This window comes from Podarcis liolepis (assembly GCF_965112155.1).
Source record: "Podarcis liolepis genome assembly, chromosome: 3".
In the NCBI taxonomy this organism is placed as follows: domain Eukaryota; kingdom Metazoa; phylum Chordata; class Lepidosauria; order Squamata; family Lacertidae; genus Podarcis; species Podarcis liolepis.
Genome location: NC_139557.1, coordinates 8,465,091 through 8,490,669, shown reverse-complemented (window position 1 = coordinate 8,490,669; position 25,579 = coordinate 8,465,091). Strand labels below are relative to the sequence as shown.

The 25,579-nt window shown below is 42.5% G+C and overlaps 1 protein-coding gene across 1 annotated transcript in view; it reads left to right on the top strand.

The window, feature by feature from the left end:
* The window catches only part of SLC1A4 (solute carrier family 1 member 4), a 30,130-nt gene that overhangs the window by 1,410 nt on the left and 3,141 nt on the right, over nt 1–25,579 (top strand). Inside the window, exons 2-8 of the mRNA XM_083495189.1 lie at nt 6,260–6,302; nt 11,788–11,850; nt 12,522–12,590; nt 15,814–15,980; nt 20,156–20,389; nt 21,476–21,670; nt 23,421–23,555. Coding sequence (XP_083351315.1) covers nt 6,260–6,302; nt 11,788–11,850; nt 12,522–12,590; nt 15,814–15,980; nt 20,156–20,389; nt 21,476–21,670; nt 23,421–23,555 — 906 coding nt within the window. The remainder of the gene's footprint in view (nt 1–6,259; nt 6,303–11,787; nt 11,851–12,521; nt 12,591–15,813; nt 15,981–20,155; nt 20,390–21,475; nt 21,671–23,420; nt 23,556–25,579) is intronic.

The window sequence follows — 25,579 nt, the reverse complement described above, 5'->3', positions numbered from 1 at the left end:
ATTAGAACCCTGGACATTCCTGCTGGTTAAAAAAATAAAGTGACACGCGCACCCTAGGCTTCTGTCATCAAGCCTTCCTCTCTGGGCAGTTTGTTAATAGTTAGAAACCTTGGTCTTCGTAAAAGGTACTTGGAGCTAGGGAACTCGTGTGTTGCTATGACTGCCAGTTATAGAGATTAAGAGAATTAAATAAGGATTTGAGAGCTTGGCCAGTGCATAGGTGCTTGTACTTCAGGTTTTTATTGCACACAGGTGCATGGTCAGCGCAATCTAAAGGCCAAAATGGGCAGGACTGAGCAGGATTAAGCCAGGCACCCCCAAACTCGGCACTCCATCTCTTTTGGGACTGCAACTCCCATCATCCCTAGCTAAGAGGACCAGTGGTCAGGGATGATGGGAGTTGTAGTCCCAAAACAGCTGGAGGGCTGAGTTTGGGGATGTCTGATTAAGCTCTTTGTGCTTTCAAGCGTTTCATGGTCCAATAAACTTTGGCAAAAAATCATGTTGGTTTACAGAAGAGTATTGCTAAAGAAGCATTCATTTTAATGCTAACTCCAGAGCAGAGGCAGCATTTCTCTGTTGAAGCAAAAATAACAATGTCTTGTGACACATTAAAGTTTAAGTTGAACACTAACAGATTTTTTTGTGGACTGAACTGTTAATGGATCAGAGTCTGCTTCCACTCATGAAGAGAGAGAGAGCGATAATAACCAGGGGATAGGATAGGGCTTGGTCAAGTTATTGTTTATATCTGAATGGCCAACATTTGGTTTTGGAAACATCGTGTGCTTTTTAATCTGTATTATTATCTGTATTATTTTAATGCTTCTGACTTGTGATTCTCATTATGTGTCTCATAATTTATCTCCTTTGTTGTGGTTGGATTGTATCTTGTGGAGGTTTAAGCTTTTGGCACCTGTTCCCTCTGGAAGAGTGGAAGATCTATTAACATGGTCCACTGAAGTCTTTGGAGAGTTTTTCCAGATAGAGTGGCAGATGCTGCTTTGAAGCCCTAGTTCCTCTCTGGGTCGGAGAGACCCTATGCACCCTCTTCCACTGAGCAGATCCAAGGCTTGGTTTGTACCTGAGCTGAGGGCTATGATGCTAGTCAAAGATGGCAGAAAAGCAAGTGGAGCAAAATGCATGATGAATTGGGTTGAACCCAAGTGACAGCCTATTATCAGGCCTACTCATGGTAGTGACAGAAGCAAATAAACTATTTTCCGCCCCCATCGTTTTCTCAGTGTCATCAAAAGTAGCTTTCTCTGGTGTTGTGGGACCTTTTGCAATCGGGGCAGGGTGGGGGAATTTCATAGAAGTCTGGGTAGCAATGCTGTAATGCATTTGCAAGACACTGTGAAGGTCTTGCATATCTATCAGGTATCCTGTCATTTATTGTGAAAAATTATATTTTGATGCATCCCTCCCCCCAAAACCAGCTTGATGTGACCTGAGAAATAGAATGACATAGCTGTGTTTTAAGCTGGTAATGTGTACACAGCCGTAGATGAAACAGATTGTGTGGTAATGGAATGAATGAAGGTCTCACAACACAATCCTAAAAGCATGTCTACTCAGAAGTTTATTCACCTTTCTCTCTTTTTCTCTCTCCCATCCCCTTCTTTTTTTCTTTATTTTCCTCTGGATCTATATTTTTATTTTATCTAGATTAATGTTTTAGTCTGGACAAAAAAAATGTTAATAACTTTTGTATCTCTTTTTATGAAATCTAATAAAATGTATTCAGGCAAAAGAGAAGTTTATTCATCTCCATTCAATGCATTACCATATCCAAGCCCTGATTCCGACCATTCACAGACTTGCTTGCATCTGATGGAAAAGAGACACAGCTGGGGTTTGTTCATGTATTGGTGACACCTTGACTCAAATCTCTGGATGGATTCTCTCAGATATTAAACAACATAGGGCAGGTGCACCAAGTTGCCCTCAACATTGGGGGGGGCATTGTATGCTCATGACGTCACACATGTGCCGCCCCCCCAACCTGGCCAGGCCAATACGGCCCCCGTCAGCTGTCTGACCTTTTGTTCGCCACCGCAGGGCTGAGGCCACCTCCGCAGGTTTACCTTTTGAGGATCGCCACGGAATTTGGGGTGGGACCATCCTTGAAAATATGGGGGGATGGCACCCCTGCCCCCAGATGGCACCCCTGGAAATAATTGATCTGTGTAGATTCCAAGGGGATGAGCAACAGTGTATCTGCCTTGTCCCAGGTAACAGGTTAGGATTTCAGTCTCAGTCCTGAAAAGACAGATCTACTATTGGTGGGTGGATGGCCTTCTGGGTGAGTGATACTCATCCTGTTCTGGAAGTGGTTGCACTCTCCCCCTAAAAGATCACGTCTGCAGTTTGGGAATCCCGCATTGTCCTTAAGCACTCAAAGCATCTTTTATCAGCTTGAGTTGGGTGCCAGCTGCGACCATATGTGGCTTAAGATAGTGTAGTCACAGTTAACCTAACCTAACCTTCCACTTAGGTTGCTAACAGACTATTGCTATTTTATTTGGGACAGTGCTGGATTAAACCCTCTGGAGGTCCCTAGGCAGTTGAAATCTCATGTGCACTCTCTAGTGGGATAACATTGAACTAAGAAAGCTTGATTGTAATTTTCTTTCAAGATAAAATGAATATCGTTGTGATCTGCTGTCACAGGGGTACTAAACAGCGTGGGGCCACAGGCCAGTGCCTACTCTGCTTATTTGGTAATCCAGCACCGATTTGGGGATCCAGTTATATACCAGCAAATTCAGGTTGCACAATTAGAGTTGGTTGGGAGGTCTTGTGCAACAAACCCGCTTCCTCAAAATATCAGACTTTTTGAGATAAGGAAAACTGGGGAAAGTGGGAGATAACACTTCCATTTATTTATCATCATCTAACTCTCCCCTCCAATAAATCAGAACAAATGTCTATTAAATAGCCAATATTTTCTTATGTCCCTGCAAATAAATTTGGATGAAAATGATCAATGAACAGGTCAGGTGGAAGTGTGCTTAGACTTTTGTAATGTGTTGTACTTGGGGCTGCCTTTGAAAATGGATCAGAAGCAGAGGTGAGGTTGGCTCAACCTAGAGCAGGAAGATTACTGACTGGGTGGTTTGACCATACTAAGCCTGAACTTTAACAGCTGCATTGGCTACCAGTCAGTTTCTGGGCCTGATTTTAACTGCCAGATTTAACCTATAAAGCCCTAGAGTGTTTAGGACCAGGTTGCCTGAAAGGCTACCTCTTGCTTCATATTTCTTGATTTAACATTCCCTATGCTTGATAGCCTGCCTCAACAACCCATTTCTCTCTGTCTCTTTGAAGTGTCAAGGTATATTAGCCACATATCCCTATTTTATCACACTTGAGAACAGCATTTTGTATGTGTAAAATTCTGAACTCTACCCATTTCTCCAAATAACATGTGGTTTACTTGTGTTCGCAATTTGTTCTGTGATAAAATTGAGGCATTAGTTGAATGCTTTGGGGGCTATTTTCCTTTTTGTTTGTTTGCTTAGCCTCAGATTAACTGTTTCTGTGAAAACTTGTTTCAGAATGTGTTGTCATCGCACTCAGAATCTACCTGCTCTCCTTCATTGGCTGCTGCCTTTGGGGGCAGAAAAACTGCCATTTCTTCACACATTTTTGTTTATGCTATTGTGAGAGAGAAGAGTTGGTGACGGGCCATTGTTTTCAGTAGCACTCATGCATCTCTTGTGTTACCTAGTTCCTACCCGACAGCTTTTGAAGCTTAACTGTTAACTGGGGCACATTGATTTATAGTGAGATAACCATACCAGACATTGATTTTGCACTTGCTAGGGAGTAAAAACCCTGCTGAATGCAGTAGCGCCTATGTCTCAATAAACATGTGGAGCAGAGCTTTTCAAACTGTGTGTCGTGACATGTTAGTGTGTCGGCTGCAGTGTGCAGACGTGTCGCACGAACGCTCCCCGTGATCCTCCTGGGGCTGGAAAGGGGTTAGTTTAACCTCCGGTTTGCTAGTAAAACTGAATTACTGTGTTGCTAAATGACACATGCCTAAAAAGTGTGTCACCAACAAGGAAAGGTTGGAAAACTCTGATGTAGAAGGTTGCATTTCTGCCTGTGCAGTCAGGTAAAATCAGCTCAAATGGACTTTTAGCAGTCTCCAGTTTGTCATTTAGCACCCTATACCGCAGCCAATGTTGTCCATCAAAGTAGAAGATGTTTCCTTTTTTTTTTTTTACTTAACATTCCTGGACCATCCTGAGGCCAGATTTAGAAGGCAATTGGGCCAGATCCGGCCCCCAGGCCTTAGTTTGCCTACCCATGATTTATACCCTGCCTTTCCCCCGATGGGGCTCAAGGCAGCTTAAAGATAAAAATAAGAACTGTTAAAAACATACAAAAAGAAATCATTGAAAAAGGATTAAACATTGATAGAATTTAAAACATATATAAAATCTAGTAAAACCATACCAATAGTTACAATTAAAACAGCACAGCGCCATTTCATTAAAAGCAGCCAGTCCCGAAAAGCAGTCTTCACCTGCTGGCAGAAAGACAACAGGAAGGGAGTCAGCCTGGCTTTTTCAGGGATGGAGTTCCAAAGTCTGGGAGCAGCAGGCCCTCTCGTTTTCCCCACCAAGCATGCCTGGGAGGTGATGGGAGCATGAGAGGAGGCCTCCTGCAGAGAAAACCCAGGCGAGTTCATATGAAAGTATGTTGCTTTGAGCATAGAAAAGTAACTGATACATTTCTTTTCTTTTCTTTTTAATCAACTATGAACAGTACAAATTAGCTTACTGTGTGTGTCTAGTTAGGCTGCAAAGATGGGGGGCAGCAGTGAATGTACACAAAGCGCCAACGTTTTATGCAGCCAAAGAAGTTTGGGATTAGTTTAAAGAAACTTGTTTGGAATACATCTGAAAAATACAGTCTGATACATTTTGTAAAGTTTGAAATAGAACAATACTTCAAAACCCCTGTATTATTCCCCTTCGTTTCTCGTGGAGTAGGGGTAGAAAAGCAATAACAGGAATACTCAGAAGCTGGCAGAAGCAGTTTTCTGGGCGGTTGTGTGCATGGCTGCTCATGGCTGTGGGAAAGCTTACTCAGTGTGAGTTGAGTAAAGAACGTGAGACCAGGCAGCTTATCTGTGGTTTAGATAATGGCTCTTCCCTTTGTCGTACCAATCTCACTCGTTCACTTTATCTTCATACAATAAGTCCTGCAAGCTTATTGTTTTTCTTTCCACCGCTGTACAGTATATAGACTCCAGTCTCAGATGTATTTTGTTGTTGTTGTTGTTGTTGTCAACTGAAGTTGTTTGCTCTGTGTGTGCCTCTTCTGGGATCTACCCGCTCTCCCTTGTGAAGTGTGACCTGAGTTGTATGGGCTGTTGTGGAAGACGTGTGTACATCTGTACATGCAGAATTGGGCTGGTGGGTTCTAGATTACCAGATCTCATCTCACATGCTATCTTTGAATTACACAGCAAAGTTAAATGTAGCAGTAGTTGTAGTAATAATAACACAAAACGCCTAACCTTTTCTAAGACAGGCTGACCATCTAATACAGGCTTTCTCAACTTCGGCCCTCCAGATGTTTTGTGGCCTACAACTCCCATGATCCCTAGCTAGCAGGACCAGTGGTCAGGGATGATGGGAATTGTAGTCTTTAAACATTTGGAGGACCGAGGTTGAGGAAGCCTGATCTAATAAATAAGATACAGATGGGGAAAGGAAGAGGGAAGGAAGTGGAAACCTGCATTGATGTGGCTGCTTCTTTGCTGGCCAACAGATAGAGTCTTGTTGCCATGCTTAGTTGGAGCAGAGTGGCCTTCCTTGCAGATTGAGGCAGGACATTATTTGGAGAAGTATTAAGAAAAGTCTGGACTCAGTGGATCGGCCAAGGGACTAACCTAATGACATCTGTGGGATCCCAGGATGCCAGTTTGATGATGGCTCTTTTAAAAAAGTTGGATGTTCCATATGGTGGGGAAATGTCATGTGACAGTTATTGATTCAATTAGTTCATTCCTATATTCTGCAACGGCAAGTGTGTCTGCTGAGGCCTAATAAGATTGAGGCAAGAAGTGATTATATGGCATTGTGCAACATTGTTAATGCTGAATTAATACTCTAATCCTACTATATAGGCATAATGTTGTACTAATGTGAAAAGAAATAATTAAGTTGATAAGCTGTCATTAAATTCTAATCTTTCTTTTTCTTCTCTTTTTACTTTTTTTTGGTTCCCGCCCACCCAGAAACTTGTTCCCAGCAAATCTTGTTGCTGCAGCCTTTCGATCGGTAAGTTTCATATGCCTTTTCCTTTCTTTCTTTGGATTGAGATTTCTGAAGCATGTGACCAAGAAACAGAAAGCAGAAACCCAACTCAATTCCTAAGGGGATCATGTCTTTGATATGCTTCCACTGAGACATAATAGTACCTACAATTCTTTACCCTGGATGATTAAGAAAACAAATTATTATTATTATAATAATAGTCACTGAATTTAACCCTTAGTGTGGTTCAACTAGGTATAGTAGTTCACTTGTCAAGATGAATGAGGTTGCAGAAATATGTAGACTCAGATTTAAAAGAGGACTGTTTGCACAGATGTTGTGGAGGGCACAATGAATTTGGATATCTAGCAATTTCAACATGCTGAAGACAGACTAATGGAAGAATTTCAGCACGGAATTCTTTCTTTTTATCTAGTGCATAACCTCTTGATGAGAAGCTACCCACTAGCAATACTACAATGGATATTCTGACATTACCATGATGTATTTCTGTGGCGCTGGCAGAATCTGGCTATTTCAGAATTATTATTTTTTCTCCCTTTTCTTGAACTGGAATATTATCTCACATATACCTCACAGATCTCCCTCATGAAGCAGCTGCTGTCTGAGAAAATTACTTCTGATTCCACAAATAATTCAATTTCCACCACTTATCAGAGGGTCTTTCAAGTCACCAAAACTACAGTTCTTACACAGCCTCCTTAGTTCTGTAACATACTGATCAATAGTTTGCTTTTTGAATGCATATTTCTTTGCATCATTCTTTTTAGACATACTGTATTCTTCAAATTTATCGGTTATTTCTTTTAATTTTATATTCTTACCCTTAGCAAACACAAAATTAGCATATATGTTCAGTGTTTGCTCTTCCACTAGGGTTGCCATATTTTGAAGAGCAAAAAAGAGGACACATTCTCCGACTTCTACTTTTAACTACAGTGGTACCTTGGATTAAGTACTTAATTCGTTCCAGAAGTCCCTTCTTAACCTGAAACTGTTCTTAACCTGAAGCACCAATTTAGCTAATGGGGCCTCCTGCTGCCGCCGCGCCGCCACTGCACTCATCATTTCTGTTCTCATCCTGAAGCAAAGTTCTTAACCCGAGGTACTATTTCTGGGTTAGCGGAGTCTGTAACCTGAAGCGTCTGTAACCTGAAGCGTATGTAACCCGAGGTACCACTGTACAGATCACTTTGACAACTCTAATTTTAAATACTCCTACTAAATGTAGGCTATAGAAGCTATGATATATATCGCTAGTAGCAATGTTCTTAACTTTTCAACAACAAAATAATAAGAATACATACAGTCATACCTCGAGTTGAATGTGCTTCGGGTTGAGCGCGTTCGAGTTGCGCTCCGCGGCAACCTGGGAGTAACGGAGTGTGTTACTTCTGGATTTCGCTGCTCGCGCATGCGCAGACGCTCAAAATGACTTCACGCGCATGCGTGGAAGCGGTGAAACGTGACCCGCACAGGTGCAAATGCGCCGTTGCGTCTTACGTTCTGTTCGGGATGCGAACGGGGCTCCAGAACGGATCCCGTTCGTATCCCGAGGTACCACTGTATTGCTCCCTCACTTGCCACATGAAAGTATTTGGGCTCATGTTCACATCTTTGTGAACATAAGTGTGCACAGAACAATTGAGTAAACTGTTTAACATGTACATATGTGCTCTCCCTAAGGGCAGGAGAGTGTTAACTCTTGCCCTCCCAGACTCCTTCCCCAAGATCTTGTAGCTGAGCCAATATCCTTTTAGTTCAGCCACAAGAGAAGGGATTTATACAGTACGTAGTTAGTTTAAGATGTTGCTCTGTTGTGATTCTCTGCTGCAGACTAGCTTAGCCAAGTGCCTTAGATCTGAGTCTAATGCACTTAGAATTTTTTTCTTGGGCTACTGTAAACAAAAAAACCTGGACATTTTGCCAAATTTTAAAAATCTGCCTGGACAGACATTTTAATTCTGAAAAAGATCACGTGTCGTGGAAAAAGAGGACATATGGCAACATTACACAACATGTAGAAAAGTTGATTATTTGATCTTATCAGATTTCTCTTCTTCTCCCATTGCTGCCAGGTAGAATTCAAACCTTTGTCTAAACCTTTTCCAATTATCTGAAATATCCCCTCACGACTGCAGGCTTGGTGATACAGTAGTTGAAACATATTCATTCCTGTTTATAATAATTCCTCCACTTTAGCAGCACTTACAGATATTGTTGCTTTCACTGGGTGTGGCTCCCACAATTTCTTATCATTTGTTTCTAGCTGTACATCCAGAAAACTGCTTTCAGTTGATTTAGTTTGCTCCTCATTCTGCATTTCAGATGTCATGTAATTATTCTGGATCAACAGACAAACTAGAGGAATGAGTAACGGCTTGAAACAACTTTATTATTCAGAGACTGTAAAACAAACATGTGCAGGCAACTTCTGTGCTTTGGAACTGTGCTTTGAGTCATGTGACCTTAGGACAAATCTTCACATTACAGTGGTACCTCAGGTTACATACGCTTCAGGTTACATACGCTTCAGGTTACAGACTCTGCTAATCCAGAAATAATGCTTCAGGTTAAGTACTTTGCTTCAGGATGAGAACAGAAATCGTGCTCTGGCGGTATTGTAGGCCCCATTAGCTAAAGTGGTGCTTCAGGTTAAGTACAGTTTCAGGTTAAGTACGGACCTCTGGAACGAATTAAGTACTTAACCTGAGGTACCACTGTACCAGTTTCTTAATACTTAACACTAATTTCTGAATTATAAACACTGTCATGACAGGTGTAGCAAAAGAAGGTTCTTTATTTATTATTTTAAAATGTTTTGAAACTGCCCATCTGTGTAGATTCCAGAGTGATATTCAGTAAAGAACATGCCAAAAATACAATACTCAAAAAGCAATAAAACAGCACCACTCATAACATGGAAGTCGCATTTTAAAAAGCCAGTTCATAACTTTAAAATGCCTAGGCTAGAATTGTAAAGTGCAAGTAAGTTCTCATTGCCTTGAAGCTATGGCTGGGGGAAAAAACCCTATTGTTGTCAGTTCATATACCAAAATATTGGGTTGACAATCCGATTGATTAGTTCATAATTCTAGTGATGCAGATGCCAGCTATTTTCCTTGTGGTCCCACTGCTTCAACAGTTCAATTTCCTGGCCTCCGATCTCTACAGTACTACTCCAGCTTTAATTATGTTCTATGCATAGCCTTGTCATTCCTCGTCCTAAACTCCCAATCAATAGCTTATATTTTTATAGCTCTCCCACATTCCTTTGACATGCAAAAGGGGTTACTTGGCAGCAGTTTGAGTAACCAAGTTTTATGCAAAGTTTCATAACCCTTGCTCCGTTAGCAGAAAAAGGTGCTAGTTTGCATGTGGCTCACTTTTTTATTTTGGGCATTTTATGCTAGCAAGTACTGGGAGTTTTTTCAAACTCTTCCTGTGTAATTCATGCCTCTCTGCTTGGTTTAGCATACATGCATTTAACATTCTGCCTATCACTTTTTTACATTTTTGTCAGCAAATACTGGCTTGATAAACTGCAGTCCTTTCTGTTAGCTAATGAAACAGCGTGGCTTTCATTCATGGATAAATTTGGGGTAGGGAGACAAGGGGTGTGTGTGCTTCCTCTGCATCCAAAATCATAAATCTATTTATTTCTTTTAACGTACACAGACACATAGAGGGATGTGGGTGGTGCAGTGAGTTAAACCATAGAGCCTAGGACTTGCAGATCCGAAGTTCGTCAGTTCGAATCCCTGTGATGGGGTGAGCTCCCGTTGCTCGGTCCTTGCTCCTGCCAACCTAGCAGTTCAAAAGCACGTCAAAGTGCAAGTAGATAAATAGATACCGCTCCAGTGGGAAGATAAACGGCGTTTCCATGCGCTGCTCTGGTTCACCAGAAGCGGCTTAGTCATGCTGGCCACATGACCCGGAAGATGTACGCCGACTCCCTCAGCCTGTAAAGTGAGATGAGCACCGCAACCCCAGAGTCGATCATGACTGGACCTGATGGTCAGGGGTCCCTTTACCCTTTACCTTTACACAGACACATGCACACCCAAATAGTCAACAAGAGATTTAGAGTGACCTCTGAGGACACTCTGCACTTTTCCGGGCCAGCAGGCAGCTCGCAGCTCAGATGAATGCTGCTTGTGCTGATCTAATGATACTACTTTGGCAATGTAAACAAAAGAATCATGGTGCCTTTTTGTGATTAGGTGAGGAGGTTGGGGGTGCTGTTGGACCTGACCCTGCTTTTTGAGGGGAAGATGTGGGCAGTGGCCAAGATTAGAAATCAAAAGTACCAACCAGGTGCTCCAGAAATGACTAGCATCTTTTATTGGGAAACCACATCAAGGTGCAAGTAGATAAATAGGTACGGCTCCGGTGGGAAGGTAAACGGCGTTTCCGTGCGCTGCTCTGGTTCACCAGAAGCAGCTTAGTCATGCTGGCCACATGACCCGGAAGCTGTACGCCGGCTCCTCGGCCAATAAAGCGAGATGAGCGCCGCAACCCCAGAGTCGTCTGCGACTGGACCTAACAGTCAGGGGTCCCTTTGCCTTTAAAATAATGTATTGGCAAACAGAAGCTTTGATTGGTTGAAGGTTGAAAGAAAAGTATAAGGGCTTTCTGTATAAGGTTGCCATGGAATGAAAGCAAAGAAGCAGAGCTGTTTTTATTTGTTTATCTATGGATATTATTTATTTCATAACACACACACACACACACACACACACACACACACACACTCTGCTTGAGTGTAAAAAAGAAAGAAAGAACCTCACAGCGGTTTACAAAGAAATATCCACAACTACTTCAAAAAGCAGAAGACAGTGAGCCCCAGACACAAGCTGAATGTACTGCTTCCTCAGACATTGCACATGCGCCACCAGTGTGTCTCTGTCAAAGGAGACAAATAATATCCAGGTACAGCCAAGGGCAGGGCAGGAAAACATCTCAACTGAAAACAGAGCACCTAATAGGGTTGCCATATTTCAAAAAATGAAAATCCGGACACAAAAGTTATTGAGCCCCCCCCCCACTTTTTTCCAAATCTCCCCAAAAATTAATTGACGTTTTTGAGCTATTTTTAAGGAAATCCATCAAAGCCCGGAAATGTCCGGGAAATCCTAGGCATATGGCAGCCATAACCTACCATTGAATCACAGGAAAAGCTGGATATAGGGGACTACATATCGAAAGCAATGTTATTTATTTGTTGAATTTAAAAGATGTTTCACCTGCTCTTTAAGAAACATTTTTCACAAAGGGTCTTACAAAACACACATCAGAACACAACACAAAGATATTAAGAGAGCAAAACTGACCTCTAAATATCAGTAGAGCCTCATCAATGTGAGTAGCAGTTTCCGAAATTACATGTAAGAGATCTGAGATGTTTACAAGCTGTTTTAACAGTGAGCCGGTATATCTGTCTACCAGTGCACCAAATAGGACTCAGTTTATCCTTTTGCATTTACAGTATGCCACCGATTATAAAGCCATAGTAAGAAACGCAACTATCGGAAACGTTACCATTGAAAAGGTAAGCAATGGTTTTGTGTTAATTTCACCCTCTTCATACAAGATTTAGATTAGAATTAAATCTTCCTAAAGTCTTTATAAGATACATAATAACATAAGAGTGGCTGGGGCAACCCAGCCAGATGGGTGGGGTATAAATTATTATTATTATTATTATTATTATTATTATTATTATTATTATTATTATTATTTACTATTTACTATTTCTATAAATCCTAGGCATGCTTGCAAAAGCAAATAACACTGAATTCAATGGGATTTGTTGCTAGGTTCAGTGTATGTAAGATTGAAGGTCAGGGAATGTTCAGAAGTACCAGTGAAGAAAAAGCTCCTAGGCTACCTCTAGACTTGAAATGGTAAAAGAACACTTTGACAAATGTGTTAATTTTATTTGTACCAATGTGTGTGGTGGTTTCCCTTATTATATGTATGAAGCTCTGGATGTGAATTCCCAAGCTGTGTAGCGGTTTTCCCCAAACATCTGCCCTCCAGATGTTTTAAAGTTTAGTTCCCACTTTCCCTGATTATTGACCTTGGTGGTGGGAGTTGTAGACCAAAGCATTGGAAAGGCATAAAAGCTGGGAAAGGCTGCTGCATAACAATGAATTTGCATACCTCTGTAATGATACATAGAATATTTAATCGAAATATTGATTTTTTTTTTGTTAACAGTATATCACTGATTATAATGCAGTAGTGATAAATGGAACTTCTGTTGTTGGAAATGCTTCGATTGAAAAGGTAAGCAATCTTTTCACCTCTCACGTTTTAATTAATTGTTTTAATTAATTAATTAATTAACGGTTTAATTAATTAATTAATTTAATTGTTTTCACCTCTCGCATTTTAAGGTTTCGCATAGATCTTAACATGTAAATGCTTCCTTTAGAGTTGGACTTTTGGCTTCAAAATGTGTGTGATTTTTTAAAAACTAAAGCACTCTCAGAGAACATTGTCGTTTAATCCTTTGTCAAACACAAGGGCAACCTCTATGCAGTGACCTGAGGCCATTCTTGCAGCCCTAGAGTTGATGTTGTTGTTTAGTCGTGTCCGACTCTTCGTGACCCCCTGGACCAGAGCACGCCAGGCACTCCTGTCTTCCACTGCCTCCCGCAGCTTGGTCAAATTCATGCTGGTCGCTTCGAGAACACTGTCCAACCATCTCGTCCTCTGTCGTCCCCTTCTCCTTGTGCCCTCCATCTTTCCCAACATCAGGATCTTTTCCAGGGAGTCTTCTCTTATGAGGTGACCAAAGTACTGGAGCCTCAGCTTCAGGACCTGTCCTTCCAGTGAGCACTCAGGGCTGATTTCCTTCAGAATGGATAGGTTTGAGGGATAGGCAAATCAGCCTGTTTCTTCATTTGTGTCACTTAAAGGGGGAAAAGGCACATTTTCGCCCATTACTAGGGCTTGCTGATTGTGGAGGAGCAACCAGCCTGCTGGAGTCCCAGATCTTCCAGAAAATCGTGAAACGACATGATGCTTCATATTTAGAGTCTAAAACTATATAAAACACATTTGTTAAAAGTTCAGTTGCTAAGGTTGTGCCATATTGGCCAGTTACATCAAAGCCATTGTCCTCTCTGTTTTGTGTCTCATAATGTGGGGATGCCAGTCTGCTAAGCCCCCTTGGTCTGGTGGTGTTGCTGCTAAATGCCAGGTCTTTTGAGAACAAAACATCTGTTATCCATTATTTGTTTGCGGATGAGAGTGCTGACTTGGCATACATAACTGAAACCTGGGTGAATTGACTGGGTGGCCCTATTCTCAGGCGCTTGATGCAGTACCAGCCCAGTTTACGTCACTCATCCATAAACATTGCATATCCTTTACCTGGAGACCTATCTACACTGTGTCTGGGTGTGATGCCTTGTTTGTGGTGTTGGGCCAATGAGACAGAACAGGGATGTTGTTAGTGTACCATTCATCCCAATGCACAACAAACTCCCAAACTAAGCTGCTGGTGGAAGTCTTGGATGTGGCGTTGGAGAATCCTTTCATGCTAGTTTTGGGGGACTTCAGTATCCATGCTGAGGCTGCCTCTGATGGGCCAGCTTGGGACTTGATGTGTCTTAGTATGATGCCCAGATACAGTCAGAGTACAGTGGTACCTCGGTTTAAGAACAGCCCTGTTTACAAACTATTCTGTTTAAGAACTCTGCAAAACCAGAAGTAGTGTCCCAGTTAGCGAACTTTAACTCGGTCTACGAACGGAAGCTGAACGGTGGAAGGGCACCGGTCGGCAGGAGGCCTCATTAGGGAAAGCACGCCTCGGTTTAAGAACGGTTTTGGTTTAAGAACAAACTTCCGGAACAGATTAAGTTCGTACACCAAGGTACCACTGTAATAGGACTGTTTACATTTCAGTTCAGATGGCATGTGTGAAAACTCTTAAGCTACAAAGGGCAAGAGCCAATATGTGCTGTACTGGGTTTATATTATATTTGAAACACACACACACACTGAAACCATTTACCTCTTTTTGTTTTCTCTTGTAAGATTTTAATGTGGCTTTTGGACGCTTGATAATGTGGAATCCTTTTCTCATGTTTTGATCTCCTGGTGCTCTGGTATAATGGAGTCCTGTGTACATTGGAAACACAGCATGATACGCCTTAGGCTGTTCCTGAAATCTGGCTAGCTGTTGCTGACTTTGAACAGTTTTCCTTTCTATTTCTTGAATGATTCATTTTGTTTCTTATTTTAAATAGTTTGATTTTTTTTTTTTACAATCAGAGCATCTCTAAGATATGAACAAAATATTTCTAAATAATCTCTGATTTGGCAGGTTATTGCCCCATGGATAGTTGTGTGTGTTTGTGTGTGTGTGTTTCCATGGGTTTTAGCATCATGCCACATCAGCACTTGTTATGTGAACTGAGACCTCCAGGTACAGGGTGGTATATAAATTCAGTTAATAATAATAATAATAATAATAATAATAATAATAATAATAATAATAATAATTAATTATTATTATTATTATTATATGGTCAATGTCTATTCAAAAATAAGTTCCTGAAGAGGTATGCTTAGGATTCTGATAGATGCAATCCAGCATTAGCCTGAAATGGATTGTAATGGGCAATATTCTATTTGATATTGAGTTACCACTTTAGCAGAGCTGGATTCTTGGGACACATGGAAAAATGGAACATCTCAATTGAATACACACCCACACACCCTGCCCTGATGTACAATGAACAATATAACATTTCACAAGCATGCCTGTGTTTTATTCTTGCTTTTGATGACCTCTCTTGATTATGTAAGTTTTGTTCAGACAACATATGCACCAATCAAACATATGGGGGCAATTTGGGGTTGTGCCTGCAGAACCCCCAATACATGCACAGTCACCCTAAACTCTGCACAGAGTTTACATGTGTGCAATATGTACACTTGCAGACTCCATTCAGACATTATGTCTAATGCATGTGCAGGGCAGGGGCAGTGCACACAATCAGAGTCGCTCAGTGTGCCTTTAGTCAATGCACATACAACACCGTCTTTCACAAAATTTAACCAGATATAGAAGTAATTCTTACCCTATTGGTCTGTATAATCAGTGTATAGAGAAGAATTTCAAGATGTCAACTATATGATACCAATGGTCACTGCTGAATGGAGTAGGCTGTGACCACATGGGGTTGATCCTGTGACAAAGCACTAGCTCTTAAATTTTGAGATTGGGAACGATGGAGGCTCTACTGTCTTTATTCTGAGCTCTCCTGGAAAAAATATTTTCTGTTCAAGGTTTTACATTTGTGTCTAGAGACTGGCTGTTTCTAGTTGTCCCCTGGTGTTTCTACAATATTTTGCATGTATCTTCTGTCCATTCTGTGACCTGCCGTAGTTCATATCAAAAGAGGGGGAAAGGGAAAACTGACCTAAAGATTTAATTTCATACAATTTGAGTTTAGTACTAATGTATTTAATATTACAACTATGTATTGTTTCACAGTTCCCAGTTGGCACGGATACTGAAGGAATGAATATCTTGGGGCTGGTCCTCTTTTCTCTGGTTTTGGGAGTTGCCTTAAAAAAGCTTGGCACTGAAGGAGAAGAACTCATCCGTTTCTTTAATTCTTTCAACGAAGCAACCATGGTCTTAGTATCTTGGATTATGTGGTGAGTGTTCTTTGGGACAATCCTCTCTGGCAATTTTGTGTGTTAGCATCAGCAAAAGCAGCACAAATCAGCTAAATACAGTGGTACCTCGGGTTACATATGCTTCTGGTTACATACGCTTCAGGTTACACACGCTTCAGGTTACATACGCTTCAGGTTACAGACTCCGCTAACCCAGAAATAGTACTTTGGATTAAGAACTTTGCTTCAGGATGAGAACAGAAATTGTGCTCCAGCGGCGTGGCGGCAGGAGGAGGCCCCATTAGCTAAAGTGGTGCTTCAGGTTAAGAAAAGTTTCAGGTTAAGAACGGACCTCCGGAACGAATTAAGTACTTAACCCGAGGTACCACTGTATAGGCACAGGCCAACTTGGAGATTGCCCTGACCCAACAGGCTCTTCTTATGAGATGGGTCTGGATTTATCATAACAGTATCACATATCTTCTTTCTGTGCCCATGCAAATAAATTTTTTAGGGATTTCCTTTGGTGTTCCAGTACTGGGGAACGGGCAAAACTACACGTATACGTACCCACATAGACATTTCTAGTTTACAGGTATGAAGTCTGAACCAGCCTAAGAAGTATTAATGCAGTTCTTAGGGCAGCACATCATCTGCCTGTCTACTTAAATGCCAGTACAGATGCCATATGAAATGCAGGGTCTTTGAAATGTACAGGGGACCTGCTGCTACACTTGATGCTGTTATTTAAAAACTGCATCAGCCACTCTGGGCGGCTTCCAACAAAGATTAAGGTAAAGGTAAAGGGACCCCTTACCATCAGGTCCAGTCGTGACTGACTTTGGGGTTGCAGCGCTCATCTCGTTTTATTGGCCAAGGGAGCCGGCGTACAGCTTCCGGGTCATGTGGCCAGCATGACTAAGCCGCTTTTGGCGAACCAGAGCAGCGTACGGAAACGCCGCTTACCTTCCCACTAGAGCGGTACCTATTTATCTACTTGCACTTTGACGTGCTTTCGAACTGCTAGGTTGGCAGGAGCAGGGACCGAGCAACGAGAGCTCACCCCGTCGCAGGGGTTCGAACCGCCGACCTTCAATCGGCAAGTCCTAGGCTCTGTGGTTTAACCCACAGCGCTACCCGCTCCCAGCTCCCACAAAGATTAAAAATAAAATAAAACATCAGTCATTAAAAACTTCCCTAAACAGGGCTGCCTTCAGATGTCATCTAAACGTCTGATAGTTGTTTATCTCTTTGACATCTGACGGGAGGGCATTCCACAGGGCGGGCGCCACGACGGAAAAGCCCCCTGCCTGGTTCCCTGTAACTTGGCTTCTCGCAGTGAGACAACTGCCAAAAGGCCCTCGGCGCTGGATCTCAGTGTCCGGGCAGAGCGATGGGGGTGGAGATGCTCCTTCATGTATACTGGGCTGAAGGTGCAAGTTGGAGCTGGTTTGTTCAGGAAAAAAAGGGGTTTGGAATAGGGTGGAGAAGGGATGTGCATGATAGGTTATTCTGCCTTGAAGTTTTCTGTTCAAAAGAAAAGTTTCTCCACTAATTACACCACATTGGCTCACAGTCCGGTCTGAAAACTATTTGTTTCTTTCACTGTCTTACAAATAAAATCTGTTAAGTGGTTATGCCTAGTCTCCCACATAAAACCCATGCTTTAAGGGATCGGGCATCCTCCTTGAAACAAGGTGTTCACAGTGAGAAAAGTGGAAGTGGAAGCTAGACTTCACACATAATCACTGCTTTACTTGAAATTCATCATTTTAGAGGGTGTATGCCTGCATCTTCTTAAGAAGCTTTTCTCAGCAGTTAATAGCGTCCAATGGTGGGCTTGATCCGTAAGCAATGGAACGAATCTCATAGAACATATGACCTTAGAAACCAGACCTTTATGTTAGTACTTGCCATTAGGGATTTGTATTAGAGCAGCTTAAGGTTTTTACTTCCAAGGATAATTAGGGATGGATGAGCTCATTAAAGTTTGGCCCACCCAAGTTCTCAGCGTGAACACTGGGGGCAGCTTTCTTCCCATACTGTTCCCCCTGAGAGTAACAGAACATTGTCAGATCCCATCACTCCCCAAAGGACTTGCTGTATACGAATTCAACAAACAATACACAGGCTAGTGATATAATAGCAAAATGCAAAGTCACACAAAAATATATCACCAAGGGCAACTGCTCCACAATAAGGAGCCTTCCTTAGGCTAACAAATAGAAGGCCAGAGAGCCTCTTCCTGTAGTAGTAGTAGTAGTAGTAGTAGTAGTAATAATAATAATAATAATAATAATAATAATAATAATAATATAATTTATTTATACACCGCCTATCTGGCTGGGTTTTCCCAGCCACTCTTGGTGGCTCCCAACAAAATAATAATAATAATAATAATAATAATAATAATAATAATGTAATAAAACATCAAACATTAAAATAAAATAAAAAATCCAAACTTGAACAGCAAAATGCCAATTGTGTCACATGATACTTAGATTTGAAAGTGGCCAAAGGGAGTGTGCGACTTTTGAAGGGCTGAAAGACCTGAAGGCCTGGCTGCTTGTCCCTGTGTTGACCTGTATTATCACTTATATAATAATAATAATTTATTATTTATACCCTGCTCATCTGGCTGGGTTTCCCCAGCCACACTGGGAGGCTTCCAACAAAATATTAAAATACAATAGTAAGTCAAACATTAAAAACCTCCCTAAACAGGGCTGCCTTCAGATGTCTTATAAAAGTCAGATAGTTGTTTCTTTCCTTGACATCTGATGGGAGGGCATTCCACAGGGCGGGCGCCACTACCAAGAAGGCCTTGGGAGAGATGCGTATAAGGACAGATTGGCCCAGTTTTCTAAACTATTGATTGTATACCGTTAAGATTTCACTGTACAGCTTAATAGTTAAGCCCATTTGTGGGAAGAAACGCTGATTATATCAGAACATCATTGACTCACAAGCTGATGTATACACAAGTGATTGTAAAGAAAAAGACTACTTCTGTAATTTATTTATTTGCTTGTTTACACTACTTAATGTGGAGCAGTTGCCCTCGGTGATATATTCTTGTGTGACATTGTATATGAATTCAAAGCATGCAGAGATAAGGAGCCCTGGGTGTTAGTCCAAGTTCTGGATGCCCTACTTTTGGGAGTTTAAACGCAAAACATTTTTATGGACCTTCTTGCAAAGCAATCAGGTGTGTTTGCTCTGGAATCTGAGTAGGATTCCTCTCCCTGCCCCCCGCAATTCCTAAATATAATGCCTTTGTAATATTAAAGCAATTGATAGGTGGCACCGTCATTTTGTCATTACTAAGCCAACACTCCAAGTTAATCAGTCATCAAATAATCCTCCACTTTGTAGATTATGGGCACACATTTTAACTTGACCCTGGAATGAACAGAAATTCTCAGGGCTGCTTTTCTCCTTTTCTGGAATTTATTATCTCTCTCTTTGAAATCCTAATTAGCAAATTGAAGAAAAGCCACCCTGCTATAGATTAAAAGATCAAACAGTTAAGGTTTCTTTTTTTAAAAAAAGTGGGATTCAAAACATCAACTTCATTAGGTTTCATGCTCACATCATATTTAGAAACAAATAATGTTGCTTTTATGCTTGGTGAAACCATTGGTTTATCTTACTCAGAATTATCTGGCAACCACTGCCCAGGGGTTCAGACAGGAATATTTCCTGGCCATACCAAGAAATGCAAGAGAGTCAACCTGGGACCTTTTGTAAGCTTGGATCAATTTGTTCTGCTCCTATGTATTTAGGAGGCCCACACACTTATTTAAACAGTAGCATTGATATGATGTCCCTTGCCCAATAGATGAGAGGAAGAGACAGTAACAGTTTTGCTGTGGGAGCACAGATATTTTACCTGTAGCTCTCAGATCTTCCCCTGCCCCATTTGAGCTGGATCAGTGCTGCAGGGCTGATTTAGCACAGCATGGAAGCTGACAAATAATGAGGGTGGGCCTTAAATATAAGGGTTTGGGAAATGTAGGCAATGCAGAAAGGGTAATATTGTTTGTGGGGGGAAATATGCTCATCAAAGAACAAACCTTAGTCAAATGTTTTAATTAGAATGTTATTCCAGACTTGGTCTGTATGGCATGGCTGTTGCATTCTTCACATGCTTTGGTTTATGGCACTTTAAAGACCTTGTTCCTTACTAATGTTGAATGTTAACTTCCCTGCAGGTATGTACCTATTGGCATTACATTTCTCGTTGGAAGCAAGATAGTGGAAATGGACGACATCATGCTTCTGGTGACGAGCCTTGGGAAATATATATTTGCTTCGATTCTGGGCCACTTCATCCATGGACTGGTCGTTTTACCACTTATTTATTTTGCAATTACACGCAAAAACCCTTTCACTTTTCTGCTGGGACTTATAACACCGTTTGCAACAGCTTTTGCCACTTGTTCCAGGTTGGTTGGTGTAAGCTTTAATATGTGAAAAGGGAATAGCATTATTCTAGTTCAGGGTAATAATTCTAGCTTAATGACCTGCTTAGTCATTTTCGTAGCTTTTATTGCAATGCAAGAAGCCCTCCTATGGGTGTCCAATTTCTCAAAATGTCACATAGGCTTTTAGAATGATATTTGAATGTCCCATGTCTATATACCCTAATATAGCTGTCAGAATTTGACAGAGTAATTCTGCCCTCCTGATCCACTGGCTGAAGAGATTTAAGATGGAGTGAAGTTTCTCCAGCAGAGCAGGGGTGCCCACCAAAGAGCCCACTCTCTCCTTGCACGTGGAAAGCTCTGCAGGTGTAGACCTGCTAATGGTAGTAGCCATTAGTTAGGGCCCGAAATAAGACATTTCAGGAACAGGCCAGAGGCAGCCTTGGTTCCACTGGATCGAAAGTCTTTCAAGATCCTCCAAGAAGCCCCAAGATCAGGCTCATAAGCTATGCCAGTTTGAGACTGACATAGCCATTTCCTCTTATTAGTTTCAAAGCGGGTGGGGGGCATTTACCATTGGGCAAGGGCTAAAAAGAGAGAGACGTCCCTGTTGCAAACCCATCGTGGGCAGCTCAAGCCAGGAGTTGTAAATGATCTGTTTCTTCACTCCCTTTCCCACTTACGAAGGCTCTGACCAGTTTTAAAGGGCCAGAGAAAATAGCAGCACCTCCCTAATAGTGTGAGATAGCTGAGGTGCAAATTGTCTGCTTTTGGCCACCAAGACAAATAATGAAATCCAGTGTAATCTAAATTCTTAGACAGTGTCTTGCTTAAACTAGTCATAACAGCTCTGAAACAGAAACAGCAATTTTAAAATGTACCCTAGACCACCCTTTATTTTTCCTCTAATAAGACTTGGGTGTATCTTTTGGAAATACAGAACGTGGAGCTCTTTTCAGTTCCCGGGTTACCCTGGAACGGCATGTACCTGGGATGCTGCACAATATGTTTAGGCTGGCAGAGAGATCCAGCTGTTAGAATGTTTATATTAATGGGTTACATACATTGCCAGACCTGATGATGATATCCTTTCTTGGCCACATTTAGCTCTGCAACTCTTCCATCCATGATGAAATGCATCGAGGAGAACAATGGAATAGACAAAAGAATTAGCAGGTTTATTCTGCCAATTGGGGCCACGGTGAACATGGATGGAGCTGCCATTTTTCAGTGTGTAGCTGCTATCTTTATTGCCCAGCTGAACAACCATGAGCTCAATAGCGGACAGATCTTCACCATTCTGTAAGTTGCAATGCAGAGCTGCCTTTTTCTGATGGCCGAATGCAGCGATAGCTCCACTGTGGATATGCAATAAATGGAGTTATCTCGCTGTAAAGGTGCAAGAGAGAAACAACAGCTTGCCTTCTTGCAGCTTTCTTGGTTGCACTGCTAGTACTATTTAGAACGTGTGCCCTTCACAGAGGTGGTGGGTTAAATCCAGGCTTTCCCTTCTGTGGATGAAGGAGCTTTCATTTGCGGAAAGTACTCAGATCCACGGGAGTAAGCCTTCCACCAGTCCTGCCGGTTGTGTCCAGTGCCGCTCAACATGCTCTTCTGGAGGGAGGATTCCTCAGACCTTCTTTGGGGATGGGAGCACAGGAGTCTGCAGGGGGAATAGGCAGAAAATAGCGTCCTCTTAAGACAGCACCCCATGGACAGTGTTCCACTTCATGGGTAGTCTGGGTTCAATGTGCTGAAAACATCAGCAACTTTCTCCTCCCAGTGAGAAAACAGTATATTTTGCAGTTGTGAATAAGTGCTCAGATGGGCAGAAGGTCTGAGCATGAGACTCATGATCTCAGGGTTGTGGGTTTGAGCCCCATGTTGGGCGAAAGAGGCCAAGCTGGGTCTTCTTGCAGAGGCAGTTTCAGGGTAGCGTGACCAGTTTGGCCACACTGGGCACCAGCACTGCAGGGGGCACCACAACCATGATGTAGAACAGAGTGTGGCAGTTGGGTGTGCACTGAATTTTAGAGTCACACAGGGGGCCACTGAAATTTGAGAGCCCAAAGTCTGCCACTTGCTCCCTTCCAAGGCAGACCAAGCTAACCCCATTTTTGTGGCTTTCTGCATGGGGGCAATGTTCCTAAGCTGCATGTTACTAAGCTGATGTATAAAGACGTTGCCATTGGTTTAAACTGGTTGTTTCTATTGATGCCTCCTCTTTTTTGCTTTCTTTTATTAATGTTTTATTGTATTGTATTGCTGTTAGCTATTTTGAGCACCGTCTGGTGAAAAGGCAGGCTACAAATTTAAGAAATAAGATAAATAGATACATAATTAAGCCGAGTGTGCACAACAGTGATTCAGATCTGCAGAATACAGCTTGGAGAATATATATGCGCTTTGAATTGTGAGTGTGATGCAAATGGAGACCATGATGAACAAAATTAAACCTAGTGCTGGTAGTAAGTGTATGGTTCCCAATGGTGATATGAATCATCTGTGTTGCAAAAAAGCATTTCTGTTTTTACCTGGAACATAGGGACGTGGGTGGCACTGTGGTCTAAACCACTGAGCCTAGGGTTTGCTGATTGGAAGGTCAGCGGTTCGAATCCACGCAACGGGGTGAGCTCCTGTTGCTCAGTCCCAGCTCCTGCCAACCTAGCAGTTCGAAAGCATGCCAAAAAGTGCAAGTAGATAAATAGGTACCGCTCCGGCAGGAAGGTAAACGACGTTTTCGTGCATTGCTCTGGTTTTGGTGTTCCGTTGCACTAGAAGCGGCTTAGTCATGCTGGCCACATGACCCCGGAAAAAACCTGTGGACAAATGCCAGCTCCCTCGGCCTGTAAAGCGACATGAGCGCCACAACCCCAGAGTCGTCTGTGACTGGACTTAACTGTCAGGGGTCCTTTGCCTTTTTACCTGGAACATGTTGTGCCAGCATGTGGGAAGGTAGAAATATCCCTAGACAAAAAAGGAAACCTTTGGCACTTTTATGCTTATGTGCCATTGCAGCACAACAGTAACCAATATTGATTCCCGTTGACAGTGTCACGGCAACTGCATCCAGCGTGGGAGCTGCTGGAATCCCAGCGGGAGGAGTTCTCACCATAGCTATTATCTTGGAGGCAATTGGACTTCCCACCAATGATATCTCCCTCATATTGGCTGTCGACTGGATTGTGTAAGTACTTGGTGTGTGGTTAGGGCACACATTATTGTGGCGTCGTTGCAGGTGGTTGGTGGCATGAATTGAATATTAAACCACAGAGCCTAGGACTTGCCGATCAGAAGGTCGGCGGTTCGAATCCCCACGACGAGGTGAGCTCCCGCTGCTCGGTCCTTGCTCCTGCCAATCTAGCAGTTCGAAAGCACGTCAAAATGCAAGTAGATAAATAGGTACCGGTCCGGCGGGAAGGTAAACGGTGTTTCCGTGCACTGCTCTGGTTTCGCCAGAAGCGGCTTAGTCATGCTGGCCACATGACCCAGAAGCTGTACGCCGGCTCCCTCGGCCAATAAAGCGAGATGAGCGCTGCAACCCCAGAGTCGGCCACGACTGGACCTAATGGTCAGGGGTCCCTTTACCTTTACCTTTACAAGCTGAGCGTATGATGGAGGGGCTCACAGAATTAACATGCCAAGAATGTCCTGCTTCTCCCATAGCCATAGCCTTGAATCCTAGCAGAAATCAGCCATTGCGTGCTCCCTCCCTCCCTCCCTCCCTCCCTCCCTCCCTCCCTCCCTCCCTCTCTGCGTTTTCAATCTGCCACTTTTGCATCCAGCTTCTAGCTCACATCACTCAACTCTCAACTCCAGCCTCTTGTCTTTCTAACTAACAGAACGTTGAGAAAGGGAGGCCCCCACATTTGTCCTTTGGCACAGAGCCATTCCCATATTTAGTGGGCCATTACCAAGCTGGCTTGGATATTCCAGCAGTTGAATCTGTGCTGGATCCAGGAATTAGCTTGCCTGCCTCCTCCCCACAAACTCATAACAATACCTTTCAGAATATATATTTTTTAAAGCTGACAGTGTGAATGAAGTACAGAATTCCTAAAAGGCAGGAACCTAAAAAATGAAAGAGAGATGCTGTATACTGTAGGTCAGTTATCAAGGGCCAATCTTGATGATGTTATGGCACAGCTTATCCTTAGAATCCCCAGTTAAAGTAATTAGGGACTCAGCTACATTAGTTTTTTAAAAAAACCACCAATGCTTTGAATGTGTAACACCAGATGGCACCAGAGAACAAACATATTTTCTATGCAATTTTTACACAGGGTTTTTTTTTGTTATAACGATTTAATTTCTGACTTATATATAGTGTGTTTTTTTCTGTGTGTAGATCCACTCTGGGTTGCAGTCTACCAGTCAGTAAACAATTTGGGTCCAGATTGACCAACAGTCTGACAAGCTATAAGACAGTTTGTTGTGTTCCTGTGAGGGGAGCGAAAGTTTCTCTCCATAGCAACTTACTTTCCTACAATCCACTCCTCCAGGCACTTTTTGTCTTGGCTGGCAGCACTGGGAATGATTGACTTTTGGCTTATCCACACTTCCCTTTCCTCTGCTCTTTCCAGGCATGGTCTGTACTTTAAAGCTCCGTACGAAAACCTGCTCTTTAAAGCTCAGTTGGAGCAAATAGCAATCCATGGAGAACCCAAATTGACATTTGCTCCGATTGAACGCTGAAAAGTGGGGAAAGCTCAGACCAAAAAAAGAAAATGCTTGGGACACAAGAGCTTTTAAGTGTGGGCCTGTGCTTGGAAAGAGTGGGACAAAAGATAAGTGTGGACAAGCCCTAAGAGAGAAGCATTGTGGAGGGTGGAGCTGTAGGGAGCGTCAGTGTTGGAGCACCCTCTCTGCTTGCAGAAGGACACAGGTTCAATCCTCAACATCTCCAGATAGGACTGAAACGCTGAAGAGCAGGTGCCAATAGCCCTGACAATACTGGGCTAGATGCACTATTGGTTTGACTCGCTATAAAGCAGCCTTCCATTTTCCTATGAGACAAGCCACAATTCAGCAGAGAGTAGCCTCTCCTCCCCTGGAACTGCTGCTGCCCTGTCTGGTTAGAGTCAGACCCTTGGACAATATAAGTATTGATGCCTCCAGCCAGCTATAGTAATCACTGTTTTTGATTACCACTGACCTTTAAAGCCCTAAATGGCCTCGGTCCTGTATACCTGAAGGAGTGTCTCCACCCCC